This window comes from Haliotis rubra, unplaced genomic scaffold (assembly GCF_003918875.1).
Source record: "Haliotis rubra isolate DU_JTF1 unplaced genomic scaffold, ASM391887v1 Scf197, whole genome shotgun sequence".
NCBI lineage: Eukaryota > Metazoa > Mollusca > Gastropoda > Lepetellida > Haliotidae > Haliotis > Haliotis rubra.
The window spans coordinates 25999-47273 of record NW_025765969.1 but is presented as its reverse complement, the minus strand read 5'-3'; the positions used below and the strand labels follow the sequence as shown (position 1 = coordinate 47273).

The window sequence follows — 21275 nt, the reverse complement described above, 5'->3', positions numbered from 1 at the left end:
CCTGAAATAGTGACGTATCTGTTTGACGTGAGACAATAACTTCCCATTGTAGCATCATGAACCCATTGTAGAACTGTCATATTTTCAGCAGGGAGATCAGGAGATGATGAACTTGTGGAACGTAGGCCAACATTTCAATAATCTGTATACATATGCATGTGGATATAGCTCGACATAAGAAGATTGATTCTAAGGAAATTACATCAAATCACTTTTACTATGTGTTGTAAATGTGGATGAACAAACATAGCGTGATGCTTTAAGATTTGTATTGTGTGTGTGTGTGTGTGTGTGTGTGTGTGCATGTGTGTGCATATGCGTGCGCGTGCGGGCGTGCGGGCGTTCGGGCGTTCGGGCGTTCGGGCGTTTAGGCGTGCTTTGTATCCTCTATTCCATATTATTGTTTTCTTATATGACAAGGACCGTAAACCGGTGGCTTGTGGTATTTAACACTACTTAACCGGAAATGAATAAACATGTGACTGTACTTATCCTGGGCATGATGAGGGCTTGATAGGATAGCTACCTTCATTTATCATGTGTTTAAAGAAATGTGACTGAAGAGCTTTAACAATTATTTTGTAATTGTAGCTAGATTTGCGGGATGTCACAACAAAGCTCAGTATTATCTGAAGCCTTTTTGTACAGTCCGGTTTTGCTATACCTTGATAATATTTTTATGTGAGTGTCCCTCCGTGACATAATTCGTTGGAATTAGGATGTACTTTATACACAACCTACGTTTTCGTCAAGCAAAGGTGAGAACATCAACGAACTTTTTAACTGGAGAAAATCACAAATCACTCGGTTGTCTTCTAAGGGTATAATGGCCAGTTTTGACGAAGGTCGTGTAAGAGACAAGTTTTGTGAAAAAAGGTGATTTCACTAAAAATCCCTACGAACGTATAAAAGATGACAGCCGTCATATAGTTAAGAAAGGACTAAACATTGGCAGCATCATCCATCAGATAAGCGCCATACTACTTTCTTCAACGTGGTTTGGGGGCGATGGGCTAGCCTTGTGGTTAAAGCGTTTGCTCGTCACAAATGTTATGCAGACAAAGTAAAGTATTGGATGTACACACAGGTTGTACGCGCATACCACCATAAAGGCATGTATATTGTTATAAATACATCAGTCAAGAGTTATTTTTTCCACTCTGCATTTTAATTATTATCATAAAAATATGGACATCAAAACGAAAACAATCTTTCTTTCCGGTTAACTGTTACCTCTGCCACAATGAGTGATTGAGTGAGTATGGTTTTACGCCGCTTTTTAACAATATTCCATCAATATCACAGCGGGGGACACCAGAAATGGGCTTCGCACATTGTACCCATGTGGGGAATCGAACCCAGGTCTTCGGCGTGAAGAGCGAACGCTTTAACCACTAGGCTACCCCACCGCCCACTGCCACAATGAGATGTGCTGATCTCACACAGTTTAAACAAAAGATGTGCCTTGTATTTCATGTTGGAAATGTCTACACACATAGTAATACATACTTCATGATATAGGTGACTTTCAAAAATATCATAAAAGGTGAAAAACTATATATATTTGTGTATTTATCGTTCACGATGTTTGTACGATTTCCTGCGCAAGCAGCGGATTCCGGCTGAAAGGTAGAGATATGGCCACTTTGTTGTGTAGAAAAATAGGCATATTGTCACTGTCACTGAGGAATATCTTTATCATCATTCAACATTAAGGTGAAACACCATTGAAGGAAATTCTTCAGGCGTCTTCCTTCATTAAAGAGAAGAACGCGTAGGTACGTGATTTGCAAATTAGCTTTTGGTAGTGGTGTAATACACTTCGATCGTGGAACGAAAGAAGCGATATAGAGCCGTGATTATCAGCAAATCAGGATCAGTGATCCATCAGGGTTATTGCCTAACTCTACCCTGACTTCACTAAATACTGGATTGTGATTTGTTAATTATAGTTATATACCTCTGATTTTCCAACACAGTGTGTATTTTTAAAAAAAAATCTTAATAAACCTTTATTCAGATTTAGATGAATCTATAGTTTCATCGAAAAATAATCGACAAGAAATACCCTTTGCCCAATATGTGCCATGGAGGCACTAGCAATTTATTGAATTTTAAGAACAGAAGGTGTTGTGCATGAGTATCAATGTATAAAATGCGCAGGGTACAACATGTAAATATTGAATAATTCTTTTATTGAATTTCATTGAATAAAAATATGTAAAATGTGCATTTCTATGAATCCTTGTTTGTAACCACACACACACACGCACGCACGCACGCACGCACGCATGCACGCACGCACGCATGCACGCACGCACGCACACACACACACACATCCGGACGTAAAACAAGATTGAGAACAATCTCACACGCACCCTTTAAACTCCAAGTGGATTTCACTGACATGAACAAAGACATGCTACCTTTGCACCACTTAAAGGACACCAACCCGACATCTTTCTCAATACTCACGGCCACAAATATTGACCCATTTCATATACCCATAGCAGCACCCACAACACCCAACTGGCACCCATCTCAGGACCCACGACGATCCAAGTTAGCAATCCCTTCCTCCTATATTTCCTGTGTAGATGTATTCAGTCTACCTATGTTAGTTAATGCTGTTGCTATAGACCCAAGGACCAAGCATGCTCCTGAAATGAAGAAACAAAACAAAAAAGTTATCCTGAAAGTGACTATTTAAACGACCTTTACACAAATATCCAATACTCAGTTGAGTTTCTGTGCATGTTGAAAACAGGAGATCCTTCTTTGTTTGTAGATTACTGTCACAGATTGAATACAAGTTATGTTCCATATGTACATTTGTCATGAAATCACGATAGGACGAGACGTCTGTCTGTATCTTTGTTTGTAGATTACTGTTACAGATTGAATAGAAGTTATGTTCCATATGTACATTTGCCATGCAATCACGATAGGACGAGACGTCCTGTCTGTATCTTTGTTTGTAGATTACTGTTACAGATTGAATAGAATTTATGTTCCATATGTACATTTGTCATGAAATCACGATAGGACGAGACGTCTGTCTGTATCTTTGTTTGTAGATTACTGTTACAAATTGAATAGAATTTATGTTCCATATCTACAATTGTCATGAAATCACGATAGGACGAGACGTCTGTCTGTCTCTTTGTTTGTAGATTACTGTTACAGATTGAATAGAATTTATGTTCCATATGTACATTTGCCATGCAATCACGATAGGACGAGACGTCTGTCTGTATCTTTGTTTGTAGATTACTGTTACAGATTGAATAGAATTTATGTTCCATATGTACATTTGTCATGAAATCACGATAGGACGAGACGTCTGTCTGTATCTTTGTTTGTAGATTACTGTTACAAATTGAATAGAAGTTATGTTCCATATCTACAATTGTCATGAAATCACGATAGGACGAGACGTCTGTCTGTCTCTTTGTTTGTAGATTACTGTTACAGATTGAATAGAATTTATGTTCCATATCTACAATTGTCATGAAATCACGATAGGACGAGACGTCTGTCTGTCTCTTTGTTTGTAGATTACTGTTACAGATTGTAGTAGTATATACAATGGGGTTCTGGATCACTTTCAACCAAAGCCTCTGCAAAGCCTTATTTGGTAAATAAGGCTTTTGTCGGGCCCTTAGCTCTTGCTACCATTTCCCCTACTATGAAAAAGTTTGGGCCGATAGCGGTTCTGGATCACTTTCAACCAAAGCCTCTGCAAAGCCTTATTTCACAAGTAAGGCTTTGGTCGGACCCTTAGCTCTTGCTACCATTACCCCTACTACAAAAGTTGGGGGATGCGAACGCACCTCCTAGCCGCGCCGGGGGCATGGCTGGAGTGTGTTGGTATCCTGGGATTGCATGGGCTGCGTCTAACGTGCCGCTATGGCACTATTGTGCCGCTATGGCACTATTGTGCCGCTATACCATGTTTACCTCGATGAAACAGTTTAATGTGAATCGCCTATGATCTCTTTGGTGTTTGTAATAAAGGCTTGCCGGGCTTTTTTCACCCCTTGTTCTATGTACTTTTTTTTCTCGTCCTCGCTGATAGTAGACTTACGAGACTTGGATCGAATCTCTTGTTTCATTTTGTTATATTTTGTGAGTTCAGAGAGTATTGAACTAAACTCATCCTCTGAGATCTTACTGTCAGTGAGTGCAGTGGAAATACGCTCACTTACTGTGTTCAGCTTTGCTTCAGCCAGAACCCTGATCTCGTCGTGTTTCAATGCCTTACGATGCAGTCTACGTGATGCCAACTTAAGCACCAACCCTAACACCCCTGCCACCCCAGCTGTTATTTCAATACCTAGTACTATAGGTGCAGCCACGATGGTAGCTAACAACCCAACACCTGCCGCTCCCAGCCCCATGCTGGTTGCCATAAGGGCAGCGTCAGCCCCCGTCCACGATATTGAAAGCTCTATGGTACTTTTTACATAGTGCTTTACGTGTGTCGCGGTCTTGCTCTAGTTGACGTTTTACATCACATAACTGCCTCAGCGGAACCCGTCTACGGTTTCCAGGGTCTTCGCTACTTCCTCTACGACTGGGTATAGCCCCATCCTATAATATATATTACAAAAGATAATTTAATTGAGTTTCAGTTAGTCGTTTGTCAATGTACCTGAGGTTTATAAAACTGAGATTCTCGTATGTGTAGATAAGGGAAGGGTCAATAGGTAACTTTTGGTATATCTCAACACCAAAGCCGTATATTATTGGGGGTAGTAATCCCTGTTGGGAGCTTCCAAATTGTATAATGAATCTGCAACGTGTAAAACCACTTTCTGCAAGTAAGTCACTCCAACGTATTGTTACACCGGGTAAAATCTGCAAGTTTGGGGATGGGACACGTTCATTCGAATTAAACTTACCCTTGTGAGCGACTTTTACGATGAGTGTGGAGCCTGGTTCCATAGCCCTAACCCCTACTATGTTATGATGGTGGGTGGCTATTAACTGGGATTGCCTGGGTGAAATTAACAGGATGTCCTTAGGTAAATAGTCGGAGTCAGAAAGTATCACTTTTCCAGTTGGAATGAAAGACGTGATCAAGGTACCGTTGTTCTTAATTTCAGAGACATAACCATCTTTGTCTAATGAGATATAAGGTGAGGCGAGGGTTAAGTTGAGTAACCATTCAGGCTCTTTAAAATAAAATAACGGCACCCGCCTATACACGTTGTCTTTCAAGTGTAGGATGTATGAGCCATCTTCCTCACCAGGCTGATCGAATCCCTCCGTGTCCCCTAGGCCCTCGAGTGTGGGCTTGGGTAGATGATCGGCCATTGCTGCCCGCCTATACACGTTGTCTTTCAAGTGTAGGATGTATGAGCCACCTTCCTCACCAGGCTGATCGAATCCCTCCGTGTCCCCTAGGTCATTAAGCGTAGTGTTGGGCCGATGACTGGTCATTGCTATAATACTATTACGATATAATTTCCAACTGGTTTTCTGATAATAGTTCAGGGGTTAACTTCACCCCCATGAAGTGTATGTTGTCAGGTAGGAAGATCTTGGTTAGTGATATAGTGTTTTCCACGATCACGGTGACACCCTGCAGACTGGTGTTGGAGCCGACACCCACCCGCACGTAAACTGTGCAAACGTGATACTGGTGTCGTTTCACCCACCCAAGTTTGATCCCCTTCACGATCTCGACATCATTCCCCGATGGTTCCCCTAGGTAGACTTTGATGATCAGTGTTGAGTTCGCCGGTAGACTCTCTAGTATCCTGACCACGCCTTCAAATTCAGACACCAACTGCAATGTCACGTTTTGCATGCCCGCTTTACTCGATAGCATGTGGGCTGCCATACTGGCGACTGGGCTGATGACTACGCTTACGTCTCTGAGTCGGGACGTAAGCCACGAGCAGGGTTCCGTTGTTAACGACTTTGTTTAGGTGGTTGTCTTTGTTATCCGTGAACACATAGGGGGAGCCGAGCCTAATATTGAGAAACCAGTCGTCTTTATCTGGTAACAACACCCACTTGTCATCTTCGGTGAAGACGAGCATATATGGCTTGTTTCGGGCGACGGTAGTGCTCTCAACATCGTCTAAGTCGAACAGTTTGCCCCCGAACGATGGGTATATTATCCAATTATCATTACCGGTGGTGACTAGGGTGTACTTAGTGTTGACTACCGCTCTTGAGGTATCTACTATATCACCTAGGGCTCCACCGGAGGGGACTTCAACGCGTTTGTAAATGTTGTTTTTCAGTTGCAAGGCGTACAATTTACCATCTACTCCGGGAGCGTCGAAACCGCGTGTGTCCCCGAGGTCGGAGATCCCCACATTGACGCATTTTTTCACCCCGGGCCCTTGTGCGCTGGTCATTTTATGTGAAGCGTTAAGCTGAGGTATCCTATATTCACGGGATTATGATTTATATCTAACACCGATATTATCAGCTCAGGTATGTTGCCCTGAGTCAACCTCTTATACTGCCGCGGTGAAAACGACTCGGTTCTACCGTCGTTGTATTTCTCCGTTTTCACCGGCACGGCTCTCAGTATAGTGGAAGGGTGACCCCCTTGAATGTTGTACGTTGTGCTCACCTGACCTAGATGAATGTACAGCTCTCGGTACGGTACTAGGTCGGGTAACTTCGTGCCTGTGACGGTTGTTGTTGGTTTTATCTCGTCAGGTGACATACCGAGTGTCTTCGCCAATGGCCGGCCGAGCCTCAAGGAGTTTCTTCCGTTGTTGATTAACACCACTGTGCCGTTTGAGTCGTTCATCTTGAGTTCGGCTCCCAGGGTTTGAAGACCTCATCGGCTTAGCGAGCACACGCTGTAGTAGCCGTCAGTTATCTGGCTGCGAGTTCCACTAACGAACAGCTTATTGTTGCTGGCGTTGATGTTAGTCCATTCGCGGTAGGTAGGTGATATCGCCAGAGTCGCGACTTCGAGTTGACGGACGTATTATCGATCGCGTGCGTCAGCTGAATGGCCTCACCGCTTCGTTATTCCTGGAAGTGTTATGTACATGTTAGAGTATATATGCTCATTATATAATAGTTTTAAAATGTATTCCCAAGGATTCCCCTGGTGTGTTTTACCCTAAACTGGACATAGATTTCTCACCCATGAAGATCGCGGTTGCTGATGGGATGTATTTCAACGCCCAGCTTTTAGATGTGTTCAGCCTGTATAAATTTTCGGTGACTAACGCTAAGGTAGTTCATGCTTGGTTCAACAACCCGATGCAGTTCTGGCAGAATCAACTCAACTTCGCCGTGTGGTGCGCTACAGCGGGTGTGGTGTGACATTGACCGACACTTTCGGCGGGGACGCTGAGTCAGTCTGTGTTCAAGTTCCGTGTACTACCAGGTCAGGCGTATCCTTAAAGAAATCAGCGTCCCGCTCCCACAGGACAATGCATGGAACCCATTAAACAACAAGTACGATAGGCGAGCCTACGAACGTATTTGCAACGAATTCGAACTAAACCCGAAGACGGATTGGCGTTTGCCGGGGCCGAACCACGGGTTGGGTATCCCCATCGTTCACCAAATGCCCTTGTGGAAGCCAGCAAACTGCTGGTGAAGATTGGGGATACAAGTCGTATCATCTCTTCACAACCAACGAGTGGGATGACCGTTACATGGCTTTCAATGCCAACAAGGAGTACAGAGTCTGGAGGTTTGATCAGGGAGGGGCAGCGGATGACTGGAAAAAGTTTATGTTGGACACGTCGAAAGGGTTTACTCGTGCCGGCACTGAACGCTTAAACGACTCGATTCGAACGTACGTGTGGGCGGTGTTGGGTGCGCAGACGCAAACGCGTTCCAGTATTATCGGTAAGGGGACTGCTTACGGCGCTCAGAAACAGTTCGTTGTCAGCGTAGAGGATGCTATCAATGCTCCAGTTGATCTCCCGAGTGCCATCAAACGCTACCAAGACGTGTTGGAATATGCCAGGTCGAAAGTCGACTACGTGTTCGACGTGGGGTTGTACATGGCTCCGAGTGATATGCAACTGAGAGTAAAAAAAGTGGTGGGCTACAACAACGAAATAGTTGTAGCCACGGCGGACCAAAAGTTGGGCGTCAACCTCGATGTCAACGTCCCCACGTCCACCACCCACGACCGGTGAAACGGGTATAGTGGCGCCACCCCCGGACCTAGGGCTCAACCAACACCCCTGTGGGGGTCACCCCACAATCCAATCAATCAGCACATCGATCGTAAAACAGCCCTGGTGGTTGGTGGGGTAGCTTTGGGGCTTATTTGGTTAAAATTTCTTAGCGCTTCATTACACCAAACCCACCATGGCGACAATGGCTGCCCACAGGTTTTGACTAAGCCACGTGGCAGTTTTAGCCAGAGCACCCAGCAGCCACGAGACGATGCTACCCAGGATGCGGGTAGGGCTTCGGCAGCCTTACCAGCCAGTTTAGCCAGGGCCTCCCGAGTTTTTATCCACTCTTTGATACCACCTGTGGGTGCAGGCGTGGGGGTACCCCCACCGCCGCCGGCAGGGCTACCCCTGTCAATGACACCACCAGGGTTGATATGATGAAGCCCAATGCGGTCAGAATGCTGGCGATGGTGATGCCTTGCTCTCGGAACAGGATCGAATCCTGTCAGCTAAGCGTGGTGTCTTCATTTAGGACTCGATCGATGGTTTCCGTACTCTACTGATCTGTGATCGGGCGCTTCCGGTTAGAGGCGGATTCAACCGAGTCCGTCTCGTCTTCAAAGTTTTTATTCTCTCCTCGTCGACGTTTCATATCACCATCCGGCCCGGTGAGTTTTATTTTCTCGCGAGCGATGTGCTCATCGATTTCATTAAGTTTCCCCATGTTGTTCACGAGTTCTCCGGCGTACATGTTTCAAGGCTTCGTCTAGGCCTCGCAGTTCCCTCAGGGGAAATTCGAGACCGGCAAGGAGTTTGTCATGAATGCGTGGTCAATAGACCACCGATACTGTCCGACGTTTCTTTAGCATCCCCAGTATTGGCCCTGGCTGCTTGCAGATCTTGGACGACCTTTGGGGGAAGCTTTGACCAGCGCCGCCGTAATCTATGAAGCCTAGTTCATCACGGGATCAGCTGACCCCATGGCGACTGGTGAGTGTTGACAAAGCAAAGCGGTTCTCTCGTCGCTTATTCATGAGATCGATCTCGGGTAAGCCTTCAATGCAGCGTGCCCTTATTATCGACTGTAAACTTGGAATAGTCCCTTCCCAGCGGCTTGATGTTGTCTCTATTTTCAACTGCGTTGTAATAATCGTTGACAGCTGGCTGTATAAGTTCAGTACTTAAGGGGTAGTGAATGAGGTGTCATCCTCGAATGCCTGGGCACTATCATCCCACATATCATCCATAGGTATGTACTCTGCCATTATTTAGTATTAAAATATATTTCATTTATATAACAATGTACGGTAGAAAACTAGATCCTTTCAGAAGATCAAAGAGAGCCTCTAGGTGCCAGAGCCGTGCGCCAGTCGGTGACCATCACCAACAATCCCAGCAAGATAGACCAGAATCAAACTCTGCTGGTTAGATTCCCAAACCTTGGCGAGAATGACCTCATTGTACCAGGCACGGTTCGACTGGCGTTCAACCTCCGTTGACCTCCACCAGCGACAAACGTGAGCTAGTGCGGAGCGTAGGTCGAGCCATCATCAAAGAAAACCACCATCAAGATCAGCGGTAATGAGGTGCTGAGCATCGGCGACAGCGGCGTGTTTCACTGCTACGGGGATCTCTGGAAAAGCGAGGAGAGACGTGTCAATGGCGTGTACCAGGGTATCAACAAATCGACCAGGTCGCGCATAGGGTATGCCTTCCGCGCCAAGACCAGCTAGACAAGATCCGCGGACGGTGAAAAGGCCATCGCTCAAAGCGTCACGGGAACCCGGTTCTGCGTGCGCTCGACTTCGAGTTGCTCCGCGGGACCGCAGCGCCGTTTTACCAGGCAGCTGGGTGATAGGCTTGAATCACGAGCTAGCGTTTAACGACTACAGCAAAGTAGTGCGTCGCCCGAGCGGTGATGAGGCCAGTTCGCCATAGACAACATCTCTCTGGAGTTCGACATGGTCACTAGCCCAGAGCTGGCCAGGCAGGTTCGAAGCCAGTACTCTGGGAAGATGGCCATCCTGTACGACCGCATACTGAGGCATAGATCAGTCGTGCGAGATAAGAGCGACACTGTGTGGAATATCAACCTGAGCGTGCGGCGCGATCGATGAAAGGCATCCTGGTCGTCCCGTGGAGGATTACGAGCGTTCGGAGGGACAGCGAGAAGTTTTCAACCCGAGATTGAAAGGTGGAAGTGACCATCGAGGGCGTGCCCAACCAGCTGTTCAGTCATGGTATGAGGCCATACCAGCAGTGGGATGAGATAAAAAGCTACCAGCCAAACAACACCACATAACCAAAGACCTGGACCTATCCTCCGTGAAGATCGGTGAATACCTGACCACCAAGTACGCCCTATGGTTGGACATGCGATCCACAGATGACGATAAACTACCGCGGTAGCGGCGTCGCATAGACAATGGCAGCGAGGGATTACTATCCAGATTACCAAGAAGGCTCAACCGGCTGGTAAGTTGAAATTATATCTATGCGTTATTATGGACGGCGCAACTTAATATAGACAATGGGAGATTCGTGCAGGCCATCTACTGATTTGCCTGCCGGCAAGCCATCACTGCCTGCCAGCAAGCTATTGCTACCCCGCGACCCACACTGTGCCATAGTGTGCGGGCAGACTGGTTGTGGGAAGACCGTTTTCGTGTTGGATATGTTGGAGGGGTACTACAGGGATGTGTTTGATAACATCGTTATCATGTGCCCTACTCTGAGCATGAATAAAACGTACACGGAAAGACCTTGGGTGATGACGGACCCGGACGTACACAAAGTCGACCGGGAACACGCCTGCAGGACTGGTTGAAAGCTCTTTATGAGAAATTTAAAGGGAGTCTACACTGTTCATACTGGACGACTGCAGAAGCTAATCGTGAGATAACAAAAAGAGAGACATGCTATCGTACCTGGCCTTCTCTGGCCGACACGCAAATCACAGCGTATGGGTACTGACGCAGAAGTTCAACTCGGTGTTGAAAGACCTCAGGGAGCAGACGCGATGGGTGGCCTTATTTCACTGCAAGGACAGGGATTCGTTCGAAGAGTGTTTGAGAGAGAACGATGTGATGAGTAAATTAGAACGGGAACGGGTGAAGAAACAGCTCGCTGAAACTAAACACGCTAAGCTCGTGCTCAAGACCGATCAACCAGTAGCCTATAGGGTGTTTTAGCTTAGCAAAGCTTAGCAATGCTTAGCAAAGCTTAGCAAATGCTTAGCAATGCTTAGCATTTAGTTATAGCTATGATATTTGAAGTGTTCGTCGTGTGCAACTTAACCTTTATTTCGCTGTGTTTTGCCTGCATCGGGTATTATATTGTTAAAACTAAAACTTACTTGTTACATTATAAGATGGAGTGTGAGGAATTGCTCGAACAATTGTTGGTACCCCAATCACCACAGGTGGATGATGACAAGCGAGAGAAACTGGTGGCGTTGGCTGTTGGTGGCAAAGCCAAACATTACTTTGGGGAGTACACTCCGGATAAAATTCACAAAATGACAGCCGAAGAAATCGATAAGCTATACGCTAGATACGAGTCCTGGCTCGGAGCAGAGATGACAAAGACAATAGGATCGGCTGGAAACCCAGATATACACTGGTATTGCGTCATACTTCTATCCCATTCCCCAAATGTCGGCTTTACCTGTGGGAAGACCTTGAGAAAGACCCTTTTATCGAACACGCCTTGAGCTCTATTAGCTGCCAGCTGTACCACAAATATACGGTATGTTGTTGTTAGCCCGGTGACGGCGGCGATTATCCACGACAAAGCATTGTCAATTTGAGAGGAAAAATAATAATAGTAGTATAGATGGATGCTGCACAGGAGGAGATGGAAACCCCAGGGAGGAGACACCCCAGACCCCCCTTCAGAGGTGACGGGAAACCCCAACAACTGGAAACCCCAGGGGAGGTGACCCCTACAGTAACCAGGCAGAAGAATCCTAAGAGAGTAGCTGCCGGTAAAAACGGTGGTGTAACCAACATAAAATTATCCACGGTGACTCACCGACTCGACTCTTGTTGGCTGTAGGTGTAACTGCTGCCGTGGTTATCGTGGTTATATACCGACACAGGAATCCCAGGGAGGAGGCCCTCACAGTGAGGGAAACCCTCACAATTCCAGGTGATCCGGTCCCCAATTAGAGGTCGACCCGCATATCATGTTATAATTTAATATTTTATATCATATACATAATGTCTGAGGGAAAACGTTCGTCAACGACGCATACCACGCCACAGTGGTTAAGCCAGTCTAGCTGTAGGATCACATTTCGGTTGACCAAAATGGTGCTTAAACAACCAACTATCAAGCTGAATTTCAACCTACAGGATATGGGTATGCTCATAATGAACCTTGGTATGGCGATGGCTACAAAAGACATCCTAGTAAAACAAGGGATACTACCTGAAAATATTATGAAATAGATATAGGATGGCCCACGATAGCTATATGATGAATGATTGGGGAAGTTAGTGAATGCCCTGGCATTTTCGAGGGTAATTTCCTCTTCTCGAAACTCGAGAGTCACACGCGGCTGAAATACAGGAAGAAAGCGGCATGATCTTCGCTATTGAGAACCTACAAACAGCACAGGCTGAGTACGCTAAAAACGCCTCCAAGAGGATCGATTACATTAACGAACAACTCAGGCGTGAAAACCATGCCGTTCAAACATTCCACGATGTTGACGACGCAGCGAAAGAATACTACTTACTAACTGGTAAACGGTTTGCAACAGCTCAATAAACCCACACTTTCAGGCTCAGTACTTACACACCATCCAAGGGGCAAATGGACCGTGAACTGGGCTTCATAGCGCTGGGATATAGCAGCGACTCGTTGGTTCTTAGCGAAACAATTAGACTAAATACCCATATAAGTATGCTAAACATGAGGACCTGCTCCATACCGATCGCGAATACATACTTATGGGAAGACCGAGGCCACTGTGGTAGAAATGCAGGACTCAGGGGTGCTGTTATTGTTTCCACATGGGAAGCCCTAACTACGTGTGTTCTGTGTGCGGTATAGGGTTAAGGGCACTACTGTCTATGTAAAGCTCGCGGCGAGTGACGTAGTCAGGCATCACCTCATCTACGAGAATAAAAGGCCTACATAAAAGAGCGTAAGGCGACTTCTCAAGATAACAGTGTAGTGTCCCAATTAGAGATTATACACACCCTACGTTATAGCTATGTTTGTGGAAATTGAGCCCAGGGAAGGTTGCCTGAGCAGCTGGCAGATGGATGTGGGGGAAAAGTATAGATATCAGTGTCCTCAAACCCATGATTATTAGGGAACTATATAAAGGGGTGCTCGTTTACAATCATTGTAAAAGTAGGGTTTGATGTGCCATGGACTGGGCACACTTGGAATTACTTTGATGGTGGTAAGTAGATGTGCATGGGGATATAGATATACTTGTTGGCGACTCGTTGCAAGTAATACAAAACACCCTACTATGCTGCGCATATTCCGGGTGGAGTTGAGGGAATAATCGATAAGGTGTATCTTGATTTTTACCTTCACGGTGGAGCCAATTAGACATTGGTTCTCTTAGGTGTATGTAATGCGCAACTATGGCCACTGTTGGTGAACTTAAGCGAATTTAAGCCAGGTAGAGGGTGTAATTGGGTATTCTCGAATGCCCAAACCAGCATTGTTGAAATTACTAGGTTTAGAAGCCCCTCCTACGGTAAAACAATTAAAAGCTCAAAGCAAAACAGCTTGGATTCACGGGTTATTCAAACCTGGGAGGCGGGTTAATCGCATTGTTATCACATGCCCCGGTAGCAAAACCTCCCACTGTAAAACAATTGAAAAGTTCCAGGCACGTGATTTGGGGTTAGGGGATATTCCCGAATGAGAAAACCACAGCTTGTAGAACTGTTACGGCAGAATAGAGCTGTCAACCTACAGTTCGTGCGCACTGAGCGTGCTGTAGGCAACTATTTGAGAGGCTGGCGTATGCATGTTGATAGGAACATAGATATCGCAGATATCAAACCTCTGATAGCTGATAAGGTCAACCAGGAACTAACCAGTCTAGGAAGTATCAAATTTCAAATCACAGTTAAAATGTCACTCGATAAGCACGGGTGGGGGAGGTGTCACTGGTACGTTCAGCCTTACTTCCGGGGGTAAACAAGAGGTCGTGACCCATATAGAGACCATTGACGCATCAATCGATACTAGTTTTCAGCAGATAAAGAGAATACCTAGAAGCTACACACACTTAGGGTCGGTGGACTGTAGATAAAATCGATAATGTCTATCTAGACGCAGCTAACTTCGATGCCGTTCAGAGGCGGGTCATACCTAGACTTGCCTCCCTACTGTAGGAAAAAACATGCCGTAGTCAACGTCAGGAATAGAGGAGACGATTGCTTGAGGTTAGCTATCAGGTCAGCCTTGTTTCCAGCTGGCACTAATTCGAACAGGGCCTTCTAGTTATCCCCAAGACGATGGGCTCAACTGGGATGGTATAGATGAACCCACCCCATATCCCCAGATAACTAAAATAGAAAAACAGAATAATCTAGCTATAAATGTCTTTGGGCACGAAGGTAACACAACAATAGTGCACAGGGTCAGCCAGTGGTGGGAAGAACCCCAAGGGGAACCCCCTCGTGTTATCAATATATTCATGATCCAGCGAGGTGACAAGTACCACCTAAGCTTGGATAAAACACTTTAGCAGGCTGTTGTATGACCAATCGGCGCACAGAGAAAAGACCCACTTCTGCGAGCGGTGCCTACATGGCTTCACACGAGCTGATTTATTAGAATCCCACTGGGAGGATTGCCATAAGGTGTGGGGCAGGCGGCTATACGAGTCGACATGCCTAAAGAAGGTGACAATATCCTAAAATTCGGTAAACACAAGAACCAAATGTCTGTGCCTTATATCATATACGCCCGACTTTGAAGCCTTGGTTAAACCAGTTGAGGCTGTTGGGGTACCCCCACCACACTCAAAACACAGGGAGCATGAAGCCTGTGGGTTTGGATACATTGTCGTCCGTTGTGATGGGGAAGCGAAAGCTCCGTGGTGTATGGTAGGGGCCCTGGCGGCTGAAAGGTTTCTAAAGTGTTTGCAGGAGGAAGAAAAAATTGTGTAGGAATGCACTGTATAGAGTCGCTCCCATCGTATGACCCGAGCCGACAGGCTAGCTCACGCCTGTAGCACTAACTGTCACGTGTGTGACTCACCACTGAATGGTGATTAGGTGAGAGATCACTGCCACGTAACGGTGAAGTATAGAATGCAGCTCACAGCACGATGTAACCTCAAGCTTAGAATCAACCCTAAGACAATAAACATCCCGTTGTCTTTCACAACTTGAGAGATAATGACTCTCACTTAATCATGCAGGCAATCGCGAAAATCGATGGTAATATAACGTGCATCCCCAACAACATGGAGAGATACATCTCCTTCAGCTTAAACGGCCTTAGGTTCATAGATTCAGTACAATTTCTATTGTCTTCATTGAACAGTCCGGTCAAGGCCAACGATACCTTCCCTATCACCCGACCGATACACAGACACCCGAGACTAGACCCCTGCTTATGAGGAAGGGTGTGTACCCCTATGAGTACACATGGATAGTTGGCCCAAGTTAAGCTGAGACCAGACTACCCCCATCAGAGAATTTTACAGCAATCTGGACAGACTCGGAAATATCCCAAGATGATTACTCCCATGCTATTAATGTATGGAATAAACTGGGTTGTAAGAACCTGGGGGATTATCTTGACCTGTGCCCGAGGACAGATGTACTGCTGTTAGCCGACGTGTTTGAGACGTTTAGGCGGACATGTTTCAAGCAGTGCATAAACTCGACCCCGCATGGTATTACACCAGCCCAGGTCTGTCGTGGGATGCTTTGCTTAAAGACCGGAGTTAAGTTGGAATTGCTTACAGATTATGACACACACCTATTCATTGAGAAAGGCTTTTGCGAGGTGGGATCTCCATGGCAACCAAAGCGATACGTAGCGAAGCAAATAATCAATACGTTAAGGGCTACGACCTAGCAAACCAACCAATCACATTCTCTACCTCGACGCCAACAACCTGTATGGCTGGGCCATGAGCCAGTATCTACCCACAGGGGATTCGAATGGAGCGTCACAGGAGGTCGATGTTATGAGCATCGCACCAGATTCGAATAAAGGTTATATCCTCGAGGTTGACTTGGAATGCCCCAAGGCATTACACACATCACACAACAGCTACCCCTGGCCCCGAACGTATGAGGGTTAACCCAGACTGGATGTCACAGTACCAACATAACTTGTTAGGTGGGCGTGTGACAGACGTTGAAAAACTCGTGCCCAACTTAATGAATAAGACCAAGTACATGGTTCACTATCGCCCAACCTACAGCTGTACCTGCTGTCGTTGGGTATGAGGCTGACCAAAATACACAGGGTGCTCGTGTTCACCCAGAGCCCCTGGATGGAACTACTACATCAGAATGAACACAGACCTCCAGCTTGCAACCAGTGACTTTGAGAAAATCTCTACAAGCTCATGAACAACTTCGGTGTTTGGTAAGACTATGGAAAACCTGAGGAAGCGGCGTGACCCGTGAAGCTGGTTTGGTCGAATGAGGAAGACAAGCTCCAGGAGACTGATAGCCAGTCCGGCATTCAACCGTAGCAAAATATTCACCGATGACCTAGTTGCCCTACACATGAAGAAAAGCCACATAAAATTCAACCGGCCTGTTTTACGTGGGGATGAGCATCCTCGATTTATCAAACACCTGATGTACGACTTTTACTACAGCGAGCTCAAGAAACAGTACGACGACAGGTGTGAAGTTCTGTACACTGACCGCGGATTCCTGCTGATGGAGATTCGAACCGAGGGCGTGTCACGAGGACATGAAAAAACACCTCGATTTGTATGACACCAGCGACTACCCTAAGGGCCATGCCATACAGTCACGGTAAAATAAAAGGTCCTAGGTAAGATGAAGGATGAGTGTGCTGGCAGCCCATAGCCGAGTACATAGGGTTGAGGCCTAAGATGTACTCCATACTGAAGGCCGACAATGGTGAAATCCGGAAGGCTAAAGGGTGTTAAGAAGTATGTGGTGAAACAACACATCAAACACGCCAGATTCAAAGGGAAGCCCTGTTCAAGACCCACGTACCTTTAGGCATAAAATGAACACACTTAGAAGTGATGGGCATAAGATATATCACGGACTGACTATAAACAAGACGTCCCTGTAGCCAGCCTATGGACACTAAGCGTTGGATAGCTATTGATGGGATAAACACGCTATGCAGTTATGGGCATGAGAAAATTGAACATATCCGCGGAACCAAAAGAAAGTTTGAGGGCTATTTACTACAGCCCGCGTGGGTACTGGAAAGGAGCTAAGCGCTGTAGATAAGCTAACTAAAATGGCGAGCGAACCCGCCGAGGAGTCAAAGCGTGGCTTGAAAAACAAGCCCTGTAAGCAGATCTATTTGCCGGCACCATCATCGGCGATGCCTAGAAGGAGGTTCGGTATTAACATACCTAATAGCGTTCACCAGGCAGACCTACTGTTCCCTACCCCCGACCAAAGAGGGTACAAGTATGCCTTAACCATTAGTGGGCGTAGCCAGTCGCTACAAGGAAGCCGAACCCTTGACCGCTGAGAAAGATTATCAGCCCAGGTAGCCAGAGGATTGAACGGACATATACAAAGCATGATCCGCTGACGTGGGCCAACAGAGCTGCAAGTTGACCCGGACCGGAGTTCATGGGTGGCGATGTCACAACCGCTGGCCAAACCTGCGATACAAAAGGTCAGGCGTGAAAGCGCGGCTGGAGCCCATCGCACGCCAAGCACATAGTTGAGAGATTTAATGGGACTTTGGCTGAGCGCCTATATTCCGGGACATCAGTATCATGCTGGGAGCTGGCGGCCCGGGGAAAGCGATGCGACTGAATGGGTCAATACGAGGTTACCTAGCGGTGGTGTCGGCAATCAACCATGAAGTCAATTCGCCTCACCGATAAGAAAACCGGCAGGCGGCTATCAAATTAAAATCAATAGTTGCAGAATTCGGCCCGCTCCATTGCGTTGGAAGGAGAAACAGATCCCAGATAGGGCCCCTAGTTAGGTGGTATCTATACCAGCCTGGGAACCACGAGGGTGATAGCGTAAGCGAGCCACCGATCCTATATGGTCACATTCGTTTGAATAGAAGTTATGTTGCATATGTACATTTGCCATGAAATCACGATAGGACGAGACGTCTGTCTGTATCTTTGTTTCGTAGGTTGCTTTACATCCCTACCGAGCTGCAGGTAAGATTTAAAACATTCGAACCACACCTGCAAAGACATACGTGTACTCGTATATTCCACTTCCTTTGTATAAGGTGCCTGAAAAAAAATCAAAAGCCAATGATAATAATTTACCGATAGAACGTGAGAATATTTCAGTATACGGGTAACATCAACTCAAGATACTTGCAACACTTCATTAATTCAACAATTATTTTACCACTCAACATCTGCTATTTCCCATACTACCTTCTTTGGCAACAGCATCGTGACCTCGATCTGCACGGAGCTCTCCTTCTGTTGTTAGTAGTTTGTCCTTCTGATAGTTTAGCGAGGAATGCATACTCAAAGACGAACACAAATATTTTTCAAAGCAACCATGTCAATTCTTGTGGTAAAATTGTTTCATCTTCCTCGGGCATTAGCTGTCATCCCCTCGAGATTGAAAACTGAGAGCCTACCCCAAGGTTATTATATAAATAAGAACAGATATGAGCTACCCATGGGTATAACATACTGAGCCTTTAAGAGAAATGGTAAACAGCTGTGAAGCGATGAAATCAGACATACGTGTATAGATTCACTTGAAACATTATCTCTCCATGATCACATGTGACATATCCCTGATGTACGTACTTGTTATAGGAGGTCCCAACAAGTGACCAAGCCCGCAGAAGAAACACACGATTCCATAGGCAACGGCAACGTGGGGCAAGCCAAGCAGATTTATGATGATTGGTCCGATGAGAGTATTAATACCTTGACTGTACGTCGCATAAAAGTAGCTGAAAGCCAGCTGTGACATGTACGAAGATGAACCAACGGTAAACAAGAATGAAACTGTTCCTGCTAAACCCGATAGCCCAACTTGTAGCAACACGGCATCTATATTGGAGTCTGAGGCTGCTATCCCCGCAAATACCCGTGAGAACATACTCCCTGCTCCCATAGCAGTTAGGAGACTTGCAGCCTCTGAAGGAGATCGTCCTTTGTATTCAGCGTAGTTCGGCAAATGGAACACCCAAGCAGCTTCTCCTAGACTCCAAAGCATAATGCTCAAGCTATACACGACAAAGGGAAATTGTCCAAATATGTGAAATGTTTTACGAAACAGAGGCCAGTTAAAACATATCATTTTCCGAATGTGTTTGGTTTCATTTAAAGAAGTCGATTCTTCAAATTGTGTCGTGACTTGTGGTTGATCTTTAGATATAGGTCACCTGTATATACATATGTGATGCGCCACCCAGGCATATCCACGGTCAATGTCACGTGTATACGCCATCTGTAGATACAAGAAACAGTTATCCCTTATGTTGGACCCCTGTATTTAAAGAAATTATTTCCATGGTCAATATCCCGTGCAGGATCTCTGTATATAAAGCATGGTCAATGTCTATTGTATAGGTCACCTGTATATACATATGTGATGCGCCACCCAGGCATATCCACGGTCAATGTCACGTGTATACGCCATCTGTAGATACAAGAAACAGTTATCCCTTATGTTGGACCCCTGTATTTAAAGAAATTATTTCCATGGTCAATATCCCGTGCAGGATCTCTGTATATAAAGCATAGTCAATGTCTATTGTATAGGTCACCTGTATATACATATGTGATGCGCCACCCAGGCATATCCACGGTCAATGTCACGTGTATACGCCATCTGTAGATACAAGAAACAGTTATCCCTTATGTGTGACCCCTGTATTTAAAGAAATTATTTCCATGGTCAATATCCCGTGCAGGATCCCTGTATATAAAGCATGGTCAATGTCTATTGTATAGGCCACCTGTTTATACATTATGTGATGGGCCACCCAGGCGTATCCATGGTCAATGTCACTTGTATACACCATCTGTAGATACAAGAAACAGTTCTCATGGCCACTGTCCCTTTACATAAAGTTGATATTGCCATGGTCAATGTCGCATGTGTTTGTCATCTGTATATACAAATTCAACTTCCAATGTGAATGACGCCATAAATAGCTAAACCAATTCTACAATTTATGTTAGTGCATAAGCATTGACGATGACATTGTACTTGAAACTGCATTAATGCCTAATTTAGCTGAATGCAGTGCAAGTTGTCATTTTCTATACAGCAATATAGTTTATGACAGTAGGCCGTGTCACCAGTCTCTCAGCTGTCCCCTACTCATGTTACAGCCATGATTCATGGTGTGATGAGTTACTTAATCTCTATGACTTAGTTATGTAGGAACACTCCGCGAGGATGGTTGTTTACTACACGTCAAAAGCAGGCTATGAATGTCGTAAGACAAAGTGAGTGAGTTAGTTGGGTTTTACGACGCTTTTAGCAATATTCCAGCAATATCACGCGGGGGATACCGGAAATGGATTTCGCACATTGTACCCATGTGGGAATCGAACCCGGGTCTTCGGCGTGACGAGCGAACGCTTTAACCACTGAGCTACCCCACCACCCCCGTAAGACAAAGACGGGATACACAGGTTCGGGGAACTGTCAGACTGTATGTTAATGTATCCTGACTGTGTTGGACGTTGGTCAAATTGTAATCCAAGGGTTGTCTTTGTCATACTCGAGCCAGAGGGGTAGCCTAGTGTTTAATGCAATTGCTCGTCACGCCAAAGACTTGGGTTCCATTTCCCACATGGGTTCAATGTACGAAGCCCATTTCTGTTTTACAGAAACGACTATTTACAGGCCGCTATCAAACCGGTGAAATATTGCTGAGGGCAGTGTTAACAGAAAACTGGTCGACAAGACAGTCTAATTGGTTTAACCAACCGTCCTTGAACACCTGTGCAATACATTGCCTTGTTCTTGCTTACATATTCTT

General features: G+C 45.7%; 1 protein-coding gene across 1 annotated transcript; it reads right to left on the bottom strand.

The window, feature by feature from the left end:
- Positions 1-2388: 2388 nt before the first annotated feature.
- On the bottom strand, positions 2389-19634 carry LOC124274964 (monocarboxylate transporter 5-like). Its single transcript, XM_046710338.1, has 3 exons — positions 19081-19634; positions 18493-18543; positions 2389-2660 (listed from the first exon to the last, which is right to left on the bottom strand). The coding sequence occupies exons 1-3, from the start codon at positions 19577-19579 to the stop codon at positions 2581-2583; spliced, it is 630 nt and encodes a 209-aa protein (XP_046566294.1). The 5' UTR covers positions 19580-19634; the 3' UTR covers positions 2389-2580.
- Between the last annotated feature and the right edge of the window lie 1641 nt (positions 19635-21275).

Bases quoted from the DNA above. Each gene is read 5' to 3' on its own strand.
- LOC124274964 (XM_046710338.1), bottom strand. From the start codon at position 19,579: ATGATATGTTTTAACTGGCCTCTGTTTCGTAAAACATTTCACATATTT. The intron at 18,544-19,080 runs GTACGTACATCA...ATTTTTTTTCAG, and splicing joins GTTGGGACCTCCTATAACAA to GCACCTTATACAAAGGAAGT. The intron at 2,661-18,492 runs GTGTGGTTCGAA...TCTTCATTTCAG, and splicing joins GTACACGTATGTCTTTGCAG to GAGCATGCTTGGTCCTTGGG.